The sequence below is a fragment of the Camelina sativa genome, chromosome 2, assembly GCF_030686135.1.
Source record: "Camelina sativa cultivar CO46 ecotype springtype chromosome 2, ASM3068613v1".
In the NCBI taxonomy this organism is placed as follows: domain Eukaryota; kingdom Viridiplantae; phylum Streptophyta; class Magnoliopsida; order Brassicales; family Brassicaceae; genus Camelina; species Camelina sativa.
In genome coordinates this window covers 338741-355970 of record NC_141881.1, presented here as the reverse complement: position 1 = coordinate 355970, position 17230 = coordinate 338741, and the positions used below count along the sequence as shown (strand labels likewise).

At 35.7% G+C, this 17230-nt stretch overlaps 4 protein-coding genes across 11 annotated transcripts; 2 read left to right on the top strand and 2 right to left on the bottom strand.

The window, feature by feature from the left end:
* Positions 1-80: 80 nt before the first annotated feature.
* Positions 81-2987, top strand: LOC104711757 (mechanosensitive ion channel protein 1, mitochondrial). Its single transcript, XM_010428506.3, has 7 exons — positions 81-264; positions 505-1213; positions 1298-1575; positions 1763-1863; positions 2005-2112; positions 2256-2477; positions 2612-2987. The coding sequence occupies exons 2-7, from the start codon at positions 522-524 to the stop codon at positions 2717-2719; spliced, it is 1509 nt and encodes a 502-aa protein (XP_010426808.1). The 5' UTR covers positions 81-264; positions 505-521; the 3' UTR covers positions 2720-2987.
* Positions 2988-4735: 1748 nt separating this feature from the next.
* LOC104711748 (MADS-box transcription factor PHERES 2-like) lies at positions 4736-5786 on the bottom strand. Its single transcript, XM_010428494.3, has 2 exons — positions 5134-5786; positions 4736-4984 (listed from the first exon to the last, which is right to left on the bottom strand). Exons 1-2 carry the CDS (start codon positions 5723-5725, stop codon positions 4947-4949), a joined length of 630 nt encoding a protein of 209 aa, XP_010426796.2. The 5' UTR covers positions 5726-5786; the 3' UTR covers positions 4736-4946.
* A 2846-nt stretch (positions 5787-8632) lies between these two features.
* Positions 8633-14464, top strand: LOC104711735 (phospholipase D beta 2-like). 5 transcript variants are annotated; one of them, XM_010428469.3, is made up of 11 exons: positions 8633-8889; positions 9022-10631; positions 10997-11113; positions 11189-11383; positions 11627-11875; positions 12260-12328; positions 12428-12575; positions 12905-13053; positions 13462-13638; positions 13720-13917; positions 14002-14464. In XM_010428469.3, exons 2-11 carry the CDS (start codon positions 9171-9173, stop codon positions 14293-14295), a joined length of 3057 nt encoding a protein of 1018 aa, XP_010426771.2. In that variant the 5' UTR covers positions 8633-8889; positions 9022-9170; the 3' UTR covers positions 14296-14464. The 5 variants fall into 5 exon arrangements, 3 of the variants coding, with proteins under 3 accessions (XP_010426771.2, XP_087334918.1, XP_087334921.1); XM_087478795.1 differs by lacking the exon at positions 9022-10631 and having other exon boundaries at positions 8773-8889; XR_015574771.1 differs by lacking the exons at positions 13462-13638; positions 13720-13917; positions 14002-14464 and having other exon boundaries at positions 8756-8889; positions 11189-11357.
* LOC104711743 (uncharacterized) lies at positions 13353-16635 on the bottom strand. 4 transcript variants are annotated; one of them, XM_087478806.1, is made up of 9 exons: positions 16431-16623; positions 16012-16306; positions 15725-15910; positions 15480-15625; positions 15274-15369; positions 14908-15145; positions 14622-14813; positions 13870-14318; positions 13353-13804 (listed from the first exon to the last, which is right to left on the bottom strand). In XM_087478806.1, the coding sequence occupies exons 2-8, from the start codon at positions 16280-16282 to the stop codon at positions 14296-14298; spliced, it is 1152 nt and encodes a 383-aa protein (XP_087334932.1). In that variant the 5' UTR covers positions 16283-16306; positions 16431-16623; the 3' UTR covers positions 13353-13804; positions 13870-14295. The 4 variants fall into 4 exon arrangements, with proteins under 4 accessions (XP_087334932.1, XP_087334926.1, XP_087334925.1 ...); XM_087478800.1 differs by having other exon boundaries at positions 13884-14318; positions 16431-16612; XM_087478799.1 differs by lacking the exon at positions 13353-13804 and having other exon boundaries at positions 14075-14318; positions 14622-14828; positions 16431-16612.
* Between the last annotated feature and the right edge of the window lie 595 nt (positions 16636-17230).

Genomic DNA, 17230 nt, shown 5'->3' with positions numbered 1-17230 from the left:
AAATTTGAAGCAACTAAAAGGACTAAGGCCCAATGGCCCAGAAGTTAAAGGGTGAGTAGAAACGACGTCGGTATGACAGCGAGGGCTGGGTGTTGTTGACCGCTTTGTCTATGTTGTTTTCTTGTGCATCTTATTTCCCTCTTTGCCAAGCAAATATTTATATATCTCTCTCCCACAAGTAGTTTAGTTGTACATATTTTTGGATTGAAGAAGAAGGGTATCTTAGAGAGGTCTTAGCTTAGTGCCTATCATCATCATCTTCAGGTAAGAGATCATCTCTTCAATTTCTCCAATTAGTGAAGAAAAAAAACCCTTTGACTTGGATTTTTTAATTCCGTCCGCCATTATCGATAATTCCATATACTCCGGCAAGCTCTTAATTCGTGAATTGGGGTTGTTGTTGATAATAATAATGAGAGATTATTTATTAACTCTTAATTGCTTCTTCACATGATGAACCCAAATTTAATTTGTTTGTTAAAAAAATAAAAATAAAATCTGCAGATAGATAGATCAACCCGATGGCCGGAGTTAGGTTAACGATTCTCAAGTCACTTCAGAGATCGGCGTCTTCTGCTTTCCGGAAGAAAGAGCCTTTCAATCTCCTAAACTCTCCTCATATTGCCAGGTCCATTACTACTACCTGCGGAAACCCTCTTCTCGACGGAGTCTCCTCTCCCAGTCACAGACCAAAAGCTTCTTCTTCCAATTTGGGCCTTAAGCCTTTCAACTACTCGATCCCTTTCTTGGGCCATTACTCCTACGCAAGAGCTTTCAGCTCCAAACCTGACAATTTCGGAAGCATAGTTGCCCCTGCTGTTACTGGCACTGGTGATGGGAGCAATGGAGACGTTGACTGGGTTGTCAAGGCCAAAGATGTCTTGCAGACTAGTGTTGACGCTGTTACTCAAACTGCTAGGAAGACTAAAGAAGCCTCTGATGATATGATCCCTCACGTTCACCAATTCCTTGACTCCAACCCTTATCTTAAAGAGGTCATTGTTCCCATCAGTCTCACTATGACTGCTACTTTGTTTGCTTGGGTAGTCATGCCTAGTGTTTTGAGGAGGTTTCACACTTATGCTATGCAAAGCTCTGCTGCTTTGCTTCCCGGAGGCTTCTCTAACGAAAATGTTCCTTATGAGAAAAGCTTTTGGGGTGCTTTGGAGGATCCTGCCCGTTACTTGGTCACCTTCATTGCTTTTGCACAAATGTCAGTTACCTTTAACTTAGCAACATGATTTATATGTTGTAGAAAAATAAACTGACTTGTTGATTGTGTGATGATATGTTGTAGTGCCGCGATGGTGGCTCCAACAACAATAGCAGCTCAGTACTTTACTCCAACAGTGAAGGGAGCAGTCATTCTCTCGCTTGTGTGGTTCCTATATCGATGGAAGACCAATGTGATTACCCGAATGTTGTCTGCTAAGAGTTTTGGTGGGCTTGATAGGGAGAAGGTATTGACTTTGGACAAGGTATCGTCAGTAGGTCTTTTTGCAATCGGTTTGATGGCTTCCGCTGAAGCCTGTGGGGTAGCTGTTCAATCTATCTTGACAGTTGGTGGAGTTGGAGGTGTGTCTTCTGCTCTCTATTTCAACTTACTTACTTGTTTTTCACGGCCTATAGCTAGGATTCAACTAGGAAAGAAGTCCTATTAGAGGCCACCACAATCATGTAGTTTTAACTTTTCCAAGGTTGTTAACGTTTTTAAAGATACTATTTGCTCATAACATATCAATTTTATTTTGATTTTTTTCAGGAGTTGCCACTGCTTTTGCTGCCAGAGATATCCTTGGTAATGTGCTGAGTGGTCTGTCCATGCAATTCTCTCGGCCTTTCTCTATGGGAGATACAATTAAAGTTAGTTGAACTTGAATTTTTTTGTGTAACTTGCTTTTTTGCTCTCTTCTTTTATCAAGTTTCCTAGAGCAAGCAAATCTATCAGTCATTCTCATTCATATTTCTTTAAGATAAAGTTTGTTTCTTGTCCCCACTTTTCAGGCTGGATCTGTAGAAGGTCAAGTTGTTGAGATGGGACTTACGACAACATCTTTGTTGAATGCCGAAAAATTTCCGGTTTTGGTACCCAATTCACTGTTTTCCAGTCAGGTTAGTCCATCTGTTTGGCACTAAAAAGCGACACTGAGTTAATAGTCGTGTCCGTTTGATTATCTCATTGTTTGAATCTTGTTGTTATACATTTTTCACGGAAGCATATATATGATGACCATTAACTTGACTAACATATACAGGTGATTGTGAATAAGTCACGTGCTCAGTGGCGAGCTATAGCATCGAAGATCCCACTGCAGATCGATGACTTGGATAAGATTCCTGAAATATCAAATGAAATCAAGGAAATGTTAAAAGCAAATACAAAAGTTTTCTTAGGGAAAGAAGCTCCCCACTGTTACTTATCGCGAGTGGAAAAATCTTTCGCTGAACTTTCCATTGGGTGCAATCTCAAACAAATGGTACACTTTTCTTTCTATCTTTAACATTTTTGGAATGCTACTACTATTAGTACTAGCGATCATTGCCGGACAAAGTTTAGTAACTTGATGCGGTCGGTCGTTATTTACATAGTATGGTGATTATTTTGTCTCAGGGTAAAGAGGAGCTACTCACAACACAACAAGATGTCCTTATTGAGTCGGTGAAGATCATACAAAAGCACGGTGTATCGCTGGGAACCACCTGGGATAAGGAACTCTGATCTGGAAGCCATTTTGCAATATGAATCAAGAAATCTGTGTTTTTTTGTGGAAAGTACTGAAAATCGTGATGACGTTTTAGGTTTCAAGAGAAAACATTCAATGTTGGCTTTGCTTTTCTTTTGTTTCTTTTCCTACTAGTTTTTGTTTATATGATTATAGTTCAATGGGTAGGAGGAAGAAGTAGAGGGTTCCAAACAATTTCTATGTACAGCAAAAACACAGTTCAATATGCTTAAGCAGGCAGCAGGAGATTGCTCTTTTGATGTGTTTCGCAGTGCATGATCTAATCATTCAGACTTCCTTGATTTCCACTGTTGTCCAATTTTAGAACCAAATTCTTCAATAAAGAAGAAGATTTGATATGAACGTTTATATAATCTTTTGATTATCATGAGAATGCGTCAATGATTGACGCATGAACTTGACCATTTTTTTTTTTTACAACAAGATACAAAATTGGCTCAAATAAGCCAATCGGAAGGAAAAACGTTTATAAAGGTAATTTGATGAGACTCAATCCTAACACGACGCGCCAGCTTGTTTGCGTTACCATTCTGCGTTCGGGGACGTAGACTAATGCAAAAGAAAGAAATTTCTCCTTATCAGCCTTGATCTTGTCCAAGTATGTCTTAAAAGCGGGCCACTCAGAAGGTGAAGACACCATCTTCACCAAATCAGAACAGTCTGTGAGAAAAAAATTTCACCAATGGGAACTTGACCATTTTGTTGGTGTTGTTGTTGTTGTTGTTGTAATGAGCAAATTCAGTTAAGGCTAATTAGTAATTTACCTATCTTAATTAAAATTATATATACAAAATATCTCCTATATATTAATAGAGAAGCATTCTCAAGAAAATGCTGATGTGTCGTCGCTAGAGAACTCTAGACACCAATGAATTTATTGTTCTCATTTTTAAGGATATTTACACAAAATTACTATTGAATGATTAAGGAATATTCCTTTTCAATAAATTAAAAAAAATCATACATTTCAATAAAATATATCTTAATCATTTGCATAAAATATTTTCAAAACTCGACTTTATTCACCTATTAAAAAAACTGATTACTATTCACATATTTAAAATTTCCAAAATAAAATTATCACAATAATCATTATTATACGACTTATTTAATGTCATTGGTATAATATTTCACAGGTGAAACATATTCTTACACCAAAAAAAATTAAACAAAATAAAAGTCTTGCATAGATTGAAGAAAGAGCGGATTATATATTTAGTTGATACATAATAGTTTGATCTAAACATATTCTCACGGTTATATATTTTGTTTTTACACAAAAAAATTTTAGATCCTCAAAAATAATTTTACTTATAACATTAATTTTATCTGCATAGATATATTCCGCACATAGTGCGGGTTGTTACCTAGTATATCTATTATTTAGCAAAAACGTATAAGCATATTTAATTGAAAGTCTTATTTTATGTATACTAGGGTTCTAAAATTTTCAATTTGGGGATTCTTCTAACTGGGTATATATTTTGCGTTGTGAATAACTCGAACTGGATCTCAATTTGGTTTATTGTATTCGGTTTTTGGTTTGACATCAATTTTTTTGTCATAAACCGCGTTAACCAACCTTTATGGGGGGGGGGGGCAAGGATTCGAACTTTCAAATTAGGGGAAAACTGGATTTTAACTTCTAAATTGTGTGGACAGAGATCGAGGTTCAGAATCTGTGGGGTTTGTGGCGCTATATGAAAGTTCATGGGAGTTTATAGATTGTTTTCTTAATATTATGTGTTATTTATGATATTAGAATATAGTTCTCGACAATATGTAGGAATCATATCAGTAGCCAAATTTAATAAAATAACATTCTCTATTATTTTTGTTCTCACATTGAATTGATGAACCAAACATACCATTGAAACATAACTATTGGCTAGTTTCTTTTCTTCGATATGATTAAAAATTTTAAAATAAAATTAAGATTTTTCCAAGAAAATAAATATATACCTAGTAATCATAATAACATTAAAATGACCTTAAAAGCAAAACCTTTAATTATTATTATAAAAAATAGAAACCCAAAAGATATTACATAGAAGTTTTGTCTTTTCAAATGATGAAAACACAATTACAAACGATTAAATACTTCACTTAGAAGAAAAAAAACAACTCCCTTTTTAACTCTAAATCAATTGTTGGTGGTGTTAGGAGCACCAACATCAGCAGCGGTGATAGCAATATCGTCTTTTAGGTTGGTGATGGTTCCAGTCCATGGGGTCTCCATCCTTTTCAACATTAGAAATTTGATTCAAATCTAAAATCATATTTTGGTTCGAGTTCAGATTCAGATTCAGATTCAAATCCAGATTCACATTCATATTGAATTGATGAATTTTCTATGGAATCTGTCGAAAAGGTTCAATAAGAAAATCACCTTGGCATTGAATCGATTTCTGCTGATTTTGATTTTGATTCATGTGATCATAATCTCCAACTGGGACAACAACTGCATCTGCAACAACAGAAGGAGGTAAACGAGAAGAAGATTCACCATTCTCCATAAGGTTCTGCCTCCTGCAAATAAGCTTGTTTATATAGGTATCAATAAAAGAACTTAAATCTTCACGATCCTTTTGACCAAGCTTATGCACATCAATCTCTCCTTTAAGACAACCAAACATAATATTTTGAATCTCAAAATTTTGGTTATCAGTACGCATTTTTTGCAATTTCGCTTCCTCTTTAGCAATCCCCACATGCAGAAGACGTTCTTGATCAAACATCCTTTTATTCCGATCACCCGTCGAAACCTCCATAAAATCTGATATCACTTTCTCAGCGCCTTCTCTTGATGGCCAAGCCTCAGGGTCTGGGTTGTATGGACTGTAGATAACCGCACACGTCTTGATGTCAGAGAGAGTCGACAGCTGAGCAAGTTTCTTCATCATCCTTTTTTTCCGTTTGATAAAGCTTCTTTTTCTCGATGCTTCATTTTCTATAAGGGAATACTTCATTTTTCTTCTCATGTTCACTATCTTTGTTGGGTGTCTTGTTTTGTTGGCATGAGGTGTTTATATAGGAAATGAAATGTGCTTTTTGCCCATTAGGGTTTATTTCCTTGCTCACTCATAACTTTAGATTTGGTTGAATCTCAGATATCATATCCGTTCCACTCCTACGTGTAGGCACTCAATTGAATATAAAATGATAACCCTATCATTTTAAAGATAGTTAGTAATCCTATTTAGATATTATACTTCTTATGGGACGTGAAGATAGAGATATTGTATTAAGGGTAAATTTTGCACTTACATATGTAATGTGCGATGTATTTTTATTTAGGATGTCCACGTTAGTAAAAAGTTAGTATGAAAATTAATTTAAAATATTAACGATATATAAATCTAATTTTTTTTTAATTTTCATATTAAATACCAATTTAAATGGATAAAAAGTAAAGTGATAAAAAATAAAGTTACAAAAAGAAAAATATTTGTGGAATAGAAAATAACAATATAGATAATAACTATATTATATATTATAAGATCAGTTGTAAGACATTTAAACGACAAGAACCATCTACACTCTCGATTTTTGTTCAACTATTATAGTGGCTTATACATCAATTAGTTTAGATGTTTGATTATTAATTAATTTATGATAGTTTATATGGATAAAAAAGAATGTTCATCGTTGGTATGACATAGGCCTGGGCAAAAAAACCGGATCTGAAAAACCGAACCGAACCCGAACCAAAAATATGGACCCGAATCCAAACCCGGAACCGGTAGAATACCCTATTGGGTCCTAATCTTCTAAACCCGAAGAACCAGAACCGAACCCGGAACCGAACCGAGAACCGAGTAGGTACCCGACAAATCCGAAATAAAATAATTTACACAAAATACTAGGTATATTTTTTTTTTGTAACATAGTTATTCAAAGTTACAACTTAAAATTCAAAATATTAGTTTTTCCTAGATCAAAATATTTAAAATAACCAAAATTATATTGAAATGTTTAGCTATATATTTTAAATAATTAACCAATTTATTAAAAAATAGATTTTTAAAAATTTTATTTTAATATTTAATATTAAAATTTCCAGGTAATAGGGTAAAATTCAGGTTATCAGGTTAAATTTCGGGTAATCAGGTACAAAATACCCAAACCTGAATAATACCCGATTTTTTCGGGTATTTATAGGTTCTGAAATTTTAGATCCGAACCGACCCGAACCCGCTAAGACCCGAACCGAACCCGAACTGATTTTTCTGTTTACCCAAATGGGTCCTAAACTGCTCTATCCGAAAAATCCAAACCCGATCGGTTCTTACCCGAACCCGACCCGAGTACCCGAACACATGTAAATTGTAGAACAAAGAGAAAACATAACGTCACAAGGATTAGGACTAGCACAATTTGAAATACTAGAAAAATGGGTAACGAAGCAAGAACAGAAAACCGGATATCCCAACCGCTGATGTAGGATATTACCTAGTCATTTCTAAAGTTTTAGGTAGATTATAGAATAACATTGAACATTATATATTAATATCTAAATTATTTAGATTCAATATAAAACGGAAAATTTGTTTCAGCGAACAATGATTTGTTAGTTATTGAACAAAAGATAAATATATAAGAAGTTCAAAAGACATGACTATTTAAATAAACACACCTATTATTTAGAACAAAATGTTAGGATGAAAAAATATGAATAAAATATAGTTAAACGACACAACTCTCTACAATGAACAGATACAATTGTTTGAGTTTAAAACAAAAGAAACAAAAAAAAACAATTTTTTCAAAAAATACTACGAAAAGTTGGAACTGTTGTTTGCATTTATTCAGATTATTATTATTATTTTTAATTATTAAACTATTTTTAATGAAAAGTTACGATAAATAGACGCAACAGTAAATTTTATATTAAGTTTTATAGAATTTCGCTATTGCTATAATCATTTCTAAAATTAGTTAGATTATAGAATAATGTTGAATATTAGATATTAATGATCAATTATTTAGATTCAACATAAAATAGAAAATTTGTTTCAACCAACTTATTAGTTATTAATGAAAAGACAAATATAAAGAGAATTCAAAAAACATGACTATTTAAATAGACACACCTATTATAACAAAAAGTTGGGATGAAAAATATAAATAAAATATAGTAAAAAGACACAACTCTACAATAAACAGATACAACCGTTTGAACTTAAAAAAAAAAAACAAATAAAAACAAAAAATTTACGAAAAGGTACTATGAAAAATCACAATTGTTGTGTCTGCACTTGATTATATATATATCTAATAACCCATATAAACTGCTTTTAAATAGAAGGCATCTTTATTACCATAATGAAAAATCAAATTCAAAAAGCTCACAATATAATACATCTAACTCTTGAAAAAAAAAACTTTAAATATTTTCATTAAGTTTTTATATTTAAAATTAACTAAAAGCTATAAATTAGATTAATCATTTCAAAAATCTTTTGTTAAATAAAAAATTAGAGGAAATTCTTTACTATCAAAAGAATAAATGCTAGCTAGTGAATAATTTAGAAATCTGTAAAAACCGTTAAGATTGAAATTTTATATTATTTTGTGTCATGGCAAAAAAATGAAAACAATTCAAACAGACAAATATATATAGCTTTCAAAAGATACGATATTCGAAAAAACAGAACTCTAAAATGAACAGTTACAACTTTACAAAAAAACGTTACAATGAACAATCACAACATTTTGAAAAACATACAATTTAAATTTTTTACAGATTTTTTTGAAAAATTATCCAAAAAGTACTATTGAAAAAACACAACTTTTGCTGGTATTTATTAGGATTGCTATTATATATAGATTACTTTCCTTAAATCGTATATAAATATTATATATACTTAAAATGATAATTTATGATTCACACTCTTTTTTAAAAAAATCGAAAATTAAATATGCAAAAAAAAAATGATACTGTAAAAAGAAGTTAATAGGAAATAATAAAAGTGACCGGCTACAACAGTGGGCAAATTAAAACCTTTGTTAAGTCCACACAGAAGCCAAAAGAATCAAATCTTTTTTAATTGCAGAGAGACTTCGTCTTCCCCCGCCCGCATAAGTATATCTTCTCTCTCTGCGATGATCTCCTAAAGGGTTTCAGGGGCCTGCAACTGCAAAGGTATATGATTACTCCCTCTCTCTCTATTCCTTTGAAGCTTTTCTCTAATCCTTCGTAGTAATGTACTTTTTTCATATAACTGATATGATGTCTCTTCTGATCAAACGCAAAATTACCGCCATTGTTGATTAGGAAAATTCTCTTTATTTTGGAACTTTGATTGGAAGGAAGAAAGGGGTTTATGATGTTGAAAAATCTTTACTTGCGTTGAAGCCAATTTTGAATTGCTTTATTTCAAGGAACCAAGCTGCTGTGGCCTGTGTGTAGTTAGTTAGTTTACAATGGAGAATTATGGTTCGAATTCTCCATACACTTATAGACCTCCCAATTCAGATCCATACCCACCTCCCCGACCTTATCCTTACCCACCACCATCGCCTCATCACCATGCCTCATCCTCTCATTCGGGTCCGTATCCTCCTCCACCACCAAGTTATTACTATGCTTCTTCTGATTACCAACACCAACCTCCTCCTCCTGCTCCTTACCCTTACCCTTATCCTGCTCATCTCCAGCCTACCTATGGTTCTTATCAAGACCCACCCCAACCTCAACTACAACATAGTATGAGTCATGAGAGTGTCACCAGTGCTACTTCCTCTTCCCCATCTCTTTACCCTCCTCTCGATGATCTTTTGCATGATCTGAATCTTTCTGTCAACCAGCCAACTGTGCCACCACCATCCCCCTCAGCTCCATATTTGCCTTCCCAGTCTTCTGGATCCTGGCAGGGGAACTTCTATGAACACCCTACCAACTCTTTTTCAAGTCATTCAGATTTGTCATACTCTGGAAGACTAGATTCTTCTATTCATGGTTATGCATCTGCTGGATCACCACATACTCCCTGTACGCACATTGTGCCCTTTGGTAAATCCTCCTTGAAGGTCCTCATGTTGCATGGGAATCTCGATATTTGGGTTTCTCGTGCAAATAATCTACCAAACATGGATTTGTTCCATAAGACATTGGGTGTTGTATTTGGAAAGATGACCAACATGATCGAAGGCCAGTTGAGCAAGAAGATCACAAGTGATCCTTATGTTTCCATATCCCTCGCTGGTGCTGTGGTAGGAAGAACATATGTCATTAGCAACAGCGAAAATCCTGTCTGGCAGCAGCATTTTTATGTCCCTGTTGCTCATCACGCTGCTGAGGTCCATTTTGTTGTTAAGGACAGTGACGTTGTGGGTTCTCAGCTTATAGGAATTGTTACAATCCCAGTTGAACAGATATACTCAGGTGCAAGAATTGAAGGGACTTACTCTATTCGGGACAGCAATGGAAAGCCTAGTAAACCAGGGGCAACTCTATCATTATCGATTCAATATACTTCAATGGATAACCTCAGTTTTTATCACAGCGGAGTTGGTGCAGGTCCTTATTACCAGGGGGTTCCTGGAACTTATTTTCCTCTTAGGGAAGGTGGTAGTGTGACTTTGTACCAAGATGCACATGTACCTGATGGGATTCTCCCGAGAATAAAACTCGGCAATGGAATGTATTACGAACATGGCAAGTGTTGGCATGATATGTTTCATGCCATTTGTCAAGCTAGACGTTTGATTTATATTACAGGCTGGTCAGTGTGGCATAATGTCAGGCTTGTTCGGGATAAAGAAGATCCTGCTTCAGAATGTACACTGGGTGAGCTCCTACGATCAAAGTCCCGAGAAGGTGTGAGAGTCCTGCTTTTGGTTTGGGACGACCCAACTTCACAAAACATCTTGGGATACATGACAGTAAGTTATTAGAAACCTCAAGTCCGTTCTTCTTTATTGGTTGTGAAGTGCAATATGTTAGTTTCGCTATAGGGTAGGAACCAGAACATCTTTAGAGACTCAAGAAGTCAACAGCTTTGGCTTCTTGAGTCTTATTGAGGTTCATTCCGTTTATGGTTAGCCTACTTTTCCTTGTAAACCAGAATTCTTTTTGATGGGTTTAATCTTCAGTTTTATTCGAGTAAGTATGAGAAATGCCTGCTTTATGCAGAAATATATAAGTCAATAGAGATATATGTATCTTAGATGACATGGTTTAGTGTATGTGTATCTATGGTGATTCATGTATGTTTTAGGTATTGACACAATTTGTTCACTTTGAACAGGATGGGGTGATGGGAACCCATGACGAGGAGACACGCCGTTTTTTCAAGGACTCGTCAGTTCAAGTCTTGCTATGCCCTCGAAATGCTGGAAAGCGACATAGTTGGGTCAAACAGAGGGTACGTATAACATGAATTTTTGGTCTTTTTTTTTGGTTGAGGTATCCGACTTCTATTTATATTTTAGTTTATCAGGAAGTTGGAACCATCTATACACACCACCAAAAAACCTTGATAGTAGATGCTGATGCTGGAGGTAACAGAAGGAAAATCGTAGCTTTTGTGGGCGGACTTGATCTATGTGATGGCCGATATGATACCCCACAACATCCGTTGTTTAGGACGCTGCAAACAGATCATAAAGGTGACTATCACAACCCCACTTTCACGGTATGTCTGCTTGCCTTTCTAAATATTCTTTGTGTAACTTTGGTGTCAAATACTTAAGTAATTGTTAGCAAGATATATCCTTTGGCAGTGGAGAAAGCAAAAATGCTTTTAACTTTCTTAAATGGTACTACAGTTATTTCTGTCTTCTCAAATTCTTGGTGATTACCTAAGTAATCCTTAGTTGTTAGTTTCTTTTGTTCTGAATGGGAAAACCTTGACTTGGCGTACTAAAATGTAATTAAGGGTGATGTGTCGGGTTGTCCAAGAGAACCTTGGCATGACTTGCACAGTAAGATTGATGGCCCAGCTGCGTATGATGTGCTGACCAATTTTGAGGAGAGGTGGCTGAAGGCTGCGAAGCCTCACAGAATCAATAAATTGAAGACATCGTATGATGATGCATTACTAAGGATCGACAGGATTCCAGATATATTAGGAGTTTTTGATGCTCCTAATGTTAGTGCAAACGACCCCGAGGCTTGGCATGTTCAGGTAAGCACTTTGGAACTCTTATTTTATAAAAGTGACAGATTGCGTTTACTATAACAGCAAGATGTAGATTCAATGACACTCTTGATCCCTGCATTGGGGCTGGAGATATAAAATTTGATGACGTTCTTATATGGTCAGAAACCAACCCTTTTAGTTTGAATATCAGCATCTCGTAGGTCGTAACAGTTAGCCTGGCCATGATATAATAAATGGGTGTTTTGAGTCTTTTGACCATTGTATCAAAGTTTTGTTCTGCCTAATTCACAAAGTCCATGAAAGATGCCCATCTTTAAGTTGACAATTCATATCTTATACTTTGGTCCACAAAATATTGTCCCAATTGTATTTGTTTCTAAGCTAATGGTTGTCTGGTTTATGTTTTAGATTTTCCGTTCAATCAATTCAAACTCTGTGAAAGGTTTCCCAAAGGATCCAAAATATGCTACAAGCAAGGTGAGTTGAAATATCAAAGAAAAATTGTGCTTTCATTATAATTTGGTGGACGCTTATTTGACTGGGAAATTGATGGATAAAGGGATTTTGTTTGGATAGAATTTGGTGTGCGGTAAGAATGTGCTCATTGACATGAGCATACACACTGCATATGTAAAGGCCATTCGTGCAGCTCAACACTTCATCTACATCGAGAACCAGTATTTCATTGGATCCTCCTACGACTGGAATGCTCACAAGGACATAGGTTTGTTTATGTCTTGCTTTTCCAAATGAGCTTATGATTAGAGAGACAAAATTCGGATAATTTTTTCAAATTCACGTGTGTTGATCATTGTTTAGATACAAGAAAGAAGAAAACTTAGTTTGTGTAACAGTTGAGAATTAGTGGTACAGTATCTGATAAATGATAACCGGGGTTCCAACTTGATTTTGACATTTCAGTGTCTTTTTAGAAAAAAATTATTGAGTTGAGTATTGTTGGGAGCATTGATTCTCAACTTGTGACAATGGTCTTGATAACTTTGGTCATCTCTTTAAGGTTGTTTGTTGAGCTCATTGTTGTTTTTCATGTAGGTGCCAACAACCTGATTCCTATGGAAATTGCCTTGAAGATTGCTGATAAGATCAGATCAAAGGAACGGTTTGCTGCATATATTGTCATTCCGATGTGGCCAGAAGGAGTTCCAACCGGCGCCGCTACACAAAGAATTCTATATTGGCAGGTAATTCTAGTGAATATATATATGTCTTTGCAAATCGTTAACCTTCTCTCTCTCTCTCTCTCTCTTAGTCCATGTGACAATATTGATGTCATGATTTTTTCCTTGCATCTTTCGTTAAACTGGTCAAATGATCATCTAAAGTAGAAATTAGTTTGTTCTAATGTTGATTGTGCATGTTCTTAAATTTGCATGTAGTTGGGTGGTTAGCGTCTGAGTCTCTTTCAGGCACAACTTGTTATAATAAAAGAGAATGGATCCAAGAATCAGACATGTGTAACTTTTGTAGATCCAGTTTGATGTTTTGTAAAAATCATATTGGTCCTTCCATTACTAGGCGTTTAGGTGTTTACACAGTTTCTAGGTGCTGAAAGATTTTGAAACTGAATGTCAAAGTTACTTTCCTTGTAGCACAAGACGATGCAAATGATGTATGGAACTATCTACAATGCTTTAGTAGAGGCTGGCCTCGAAGATGAATTCTCCCCACAAGACTATCTGAATTTCTTCTGTCTTGGAAATAGAGAAATGGTGAACGAAAATAACGAATCGGGCACAGGAAGCTCAAGCAACGAGAGCACTGCTCAGGTAACCAAACCAACTGCTTGATTTGCTACTGCTGTTTCTGTCGTCGTTGAATGATGAGTTGTATTTGAAACGGTGTTATAGGCACAATGTCGAAAGAGCAGAAGATTTATGATATATGTTCATTCAAAGGGGATGGTTGTTGATGATGAGTATGTGATAATTGGATCTGCAAACATAAACCAAAGATCAATGGAAGGGACAAGAGACACAGAGATTGCTATGGGAGCTTACCAGCCTCAACATACATGGGCACGGCGACAGTCTGGTCCACGGGGTCAGGTAATCGCACGCAAAGATAATCCAAACATGCATGGTTTCATAGTCCGAGTCATTTCAAGAACATATTCGACATCAATTTTGCAGATATTCGGATATAGAATGTCGCTTTGGGCAGAGCACATGGCAACGTCAGATGATTGCTTTTTTGAGCCGGAGAGTCTAGTGTGTGTAAGCAAGGTGAGAACAATGGCGGAGGAGAACTGGAAACAGTTTAGGAGTGAGCAAGTCTCGGAGATGAGAGGACATCTGATGAAATATCCGGTAGAAGTTGATCGGAAAGGCAAAGTCCGGCCACTTCCAGGGAGTGCGGAGTTCCCCGATGTCGGAGGAAACATTGTTGGATCCTTTCTTGCCATACAGGAGAATCTCACAATATGATCACAAAGCAGAGTTGCATTTATCTATGAATTGAAGATTGTTAAATTATTTTGGGCGTAAGAAGAGCTTAATGTGTAACTATAACTGATTAGGCACTGTACATAAACTATGATAGTATCTTTGTTAATTAATTGCTGATCATAGCAACGAGAGAAGAAATTGTTAAAAAGAGGAAGATCACTACTATGGTGCTGTTTCTTTCTTCCCCCTTCATTATACAGTGTTGTTTGTTAATATTGAGAGCGGTAGAATCCCTAAAAAGTTCAGCAACAGAACTGCAAGGTTATATCAACAACACTGTGAGGGTGGAGGGGACTAACACACACCTCCTGCCGTCAGAAGAGAGCTTTCCCAGAGGAAGGCGTCTTCTTCAGGAGAAGAATAGGAAAACGGCCGGAAAAGGTTGTATCCACTCAAAGGAGGAGGGAAGCTTCTCGTATCGCATATGCCCAAAATATTAGCAGGGGGTGGATTCTTAGAGATCCACTGAGACATGAGCAACATAATGTCTGAGGTACCTGTTTCAGAAGAAACTAAAAGACTTGAGAGACTGTGTATTCATCATCCATTTACAGTAGGAGTTAAGACATAAAAGGATGAGAAGATACTAACCGTGGGGGGCGTGACAAAGATTGATTCCAGTGGAAGAGAGCGCTTCAAGGATGTAAGGAGGGACGTCTGTTAGTATGCCAACGGCGTTGATGGTGTGATGACCACAGTAGCCATGTAGCTCCAAAAACCGTTTAATGCACGGACCGACCCGGCAAGCATCGAAGCTCGTGGGAACCGGAAACATATTTATGTCCCAAAAGACCAATGTGTCAGCCACAGCCTCGTCCCGGGTAGGCTTCTACACAAGTGAGAAAGGAAAAGTTTTGGTAAGAGGTTTTGACACGTACGGGGTCAGATTTAGGCAAACAAAACTAAACAATTTTAGAGAAATCTCAAAGTTAACAGATATATATTAATAAAACTTGCCATTGGTCGCCACCAGACAATGGGGGAAGGTTTCCCATCCTCGTCCTCGAATTTACTCATGGGTTCATTGTCCCCAATTGTCAAGTGTCCATTCCTCTGAGGTTGAAAAACAAATGCACATCCAGTGGAAAAACATATGGGGTCAGATTTAGAAAAACAAAACCAAGAAGAGTTAAAAAAAGGGTTCGGCTAGGATGCTTGATTACCGTAAGTACATGTTCTGGGGAAGAGAGATGACTGGTGAAAGAATCAAAGCCTTGACCAGGGGGATGATCATAGCATAATATGCAAAACCAGCTGGCAGATTCATCTGTTTCAGGAAACGTATCCTCATGCTTAAGTGACCCTGACACTGCGGGAAAATAAAAAGTAGCTGCTAGTTCGGATTTGCCGCTGGTAATATTAACAACAACACAGTGAGAGAGCTAGGACCAAAATGAAACACACAGACCTGCCAGAATTAAGTTAATCCAGCTGATGGCGTCTTCTTGAGCAGAAGAATACGGAAACGGCCTGAAAAGGTTGAATCCACTCTGAGGTGTGGCGAAGGCTCTTGGATAGCATATGCCCAAAATATTAGCTGGGGGTGGATTATCTTCCATGCACTCAAACATAAGGGACATGATGTCTGAAGTACCTGCAGATTCATAAGAACGAAACTAATTAAAGACTTGAAAATCATCTCTATTCATTAGGAGAAGGTATATGAGGATGCATGAGAAGATACTACTAACTAACCGTAGGGGGCGTAATGAAGAATGATTCCAGTGGAAGAGAGAGCTCGAAGGATGTCATCATGGACGTCTGTTATCATGCCAACGACGTAGATGGTGACAGGACCAGAGTAGTCATAATTCTTTAGCAACCGTTGAATGCACTGACGGACCCGTCGTGGATCAAAGCCAGGGGGAACCGGAAAACTCTTGATGTCCCAAAAGACAAATGTTCTATTCACAGAAACCTCCGGAGTAGCCTTCTTCATCACCGGCGTCGTAGCCCTCGTCATCATTCAAGAGTTTTTTTTTTTTAAAACCTAAAAAAAATTGAAACTGTAAGAATTACGGGAATCAAACATCAGATACACGGCAGTGTTTGATTGACACGCACGGTTAATTTGTAGGGTTCGAAGCAAATACTAGTGTTATGTTATGTATGACCTGCGAGATAGATACGCAGTCGCAGAGTTGGTCGAAATCTCGAAATATAACTGGCCTTACAATTTGTAATACAAATTCTTAGCTTAGCTTATTCTGAACCAATTCTTTGATAGAGATATTAAGAAAGATATGAATGCTTAGCTTAGCTTTCTCTTAACCCTAATTCTCTCTTAGAGATTATGGTTAATGGGCCTTCTCATTAATCAATAAAGACCATTATATATGCCTTAATACAACTTAATCAAAACCCTAATAAAGTTAGGTTTTGAAATTTAGCCATTAACAAGATTTTGACATAGTGTCAAAATTTATATCAATATGAGATTTTGACATGTGTAAAAATTAATATTTAATAGGAAGGATTTGAGATTACAATAAAAAACAAAATATTTTGTTTTAAACAATATTAATATTATGAAAAAATAATTATCAAAAACTTATCTGAGATTTTGACATGTGTAAAAGTTAATATTTAATAGGAAGGATTTAAGATTACAATAAAAAAACAAAATATTTTGTTTTAAACAATATTAATAATGTAAAAAGATAATTATCAAAAAATTATAAAATTTTTTAAGTTTTTTTAATAATTATAAGGAGGTTATATATATATATATATATATATATATATATTTCATAAATTTTAAATTATAATATTATTTACTTTCTAATTTTAAGTTATTAATTCTACAAAAAAATAGAAATGGGATTAAGGAAAATATAAAGTTAATTATTAATTCTAAATTTTGTAAATACTCACTTCTATATAAACAATTAAACATAGATCATCTCATATTTTC

What these genes read in the sequence shown, in the direction of transcription:
- LOC104711757 (XM_010428506.3), top strand. Translation starts at nt 522, where the DNA reads ATGGCCGGAGTTAGGTTAACGATTCTCAAGTCACTTCAGAGATCGGCG. An exon ending in CTATGGGAGATACAATTAAA is followed by an intron (nt 1,864 to 2,004) that starts GTTAGTTGAACT and finishes CCCACTTTTCAG; the next exon opens with GCTGGATCTGTAGAAGGTCA. An exon ending in ATTCACTGTTTTCCAGTCAG is followed by an intron (nt 2,113 to 2,255) that starts GTTAGTCCATCT and finishes TAACATATACAG; the next exon opens with GTGATTGTGAATAAGTCACG.
- LOC104711748 (XM_010428494.3), bottom strand. Translation starts at nt 5,725, where the DNA reads ATGAGAAGAAAAATGAAGTATTCCCTTATAGAAAATGAAGCATCGAGA. An exon ending in GAAATCGATTCAATGCCAAG is followed by an intron (nt 4,985 to 5,133) that starts GTGATTTTCTTA and finishes AATGTTGAAAAG; the next exon opens with GATGGAGACCCCATGGACTG.
- LOC104711735 (XM_010428469.3), top strand. Translation starts at nt 9,171, where the DNA reads ATGGAGAATTATGGTTCGAATTCTCCATACACTTATAGACCTCCCAAT. An exon ending in ATAGTTGGGTCAAACAGAGG is followed by an intron (nt 11,114 to 11,188) that starts GTACGTATAACA and finishes TTAGTTTATCAG; the next exon opens with GAAGTTGGAACCATCTATAC. An exon ending in GAATGCTCACAAGGACATAG is followed by an intron (nt 12,576 to 12,904) that starts GTTTGTTTATGT and finishes TTTTTCATGTAG; the next exon opens with GTGCCAACAACCTGATTCCT.
- LOC104711743 (XM_087478799.1), bottom strand. Translation starts at nt 16,282, where the DNA reads ATGATGACGAGGGCTACGACGCCGGTGATGAAGAAGGCTACTCCGGAG. An exon ending in GATTAACTTAATTCTGGCAG is followed by an intron (nt 15,626 to 15,724) that starts GTCTGTGTGTTT and finishes ATTTTCCCGCAG; the next exon opens with TGTCAGGGTCACTTAAGCAT. An exon ending in TCTTTGTCACGCCCCCCACG is followed by an intron (nt 14,829 to 14,907) that starts GTTAGTATCTTC and finishes CAAGTCTTTTAG; the next exon opens with TTTCTTCTGAAACAGGTACC.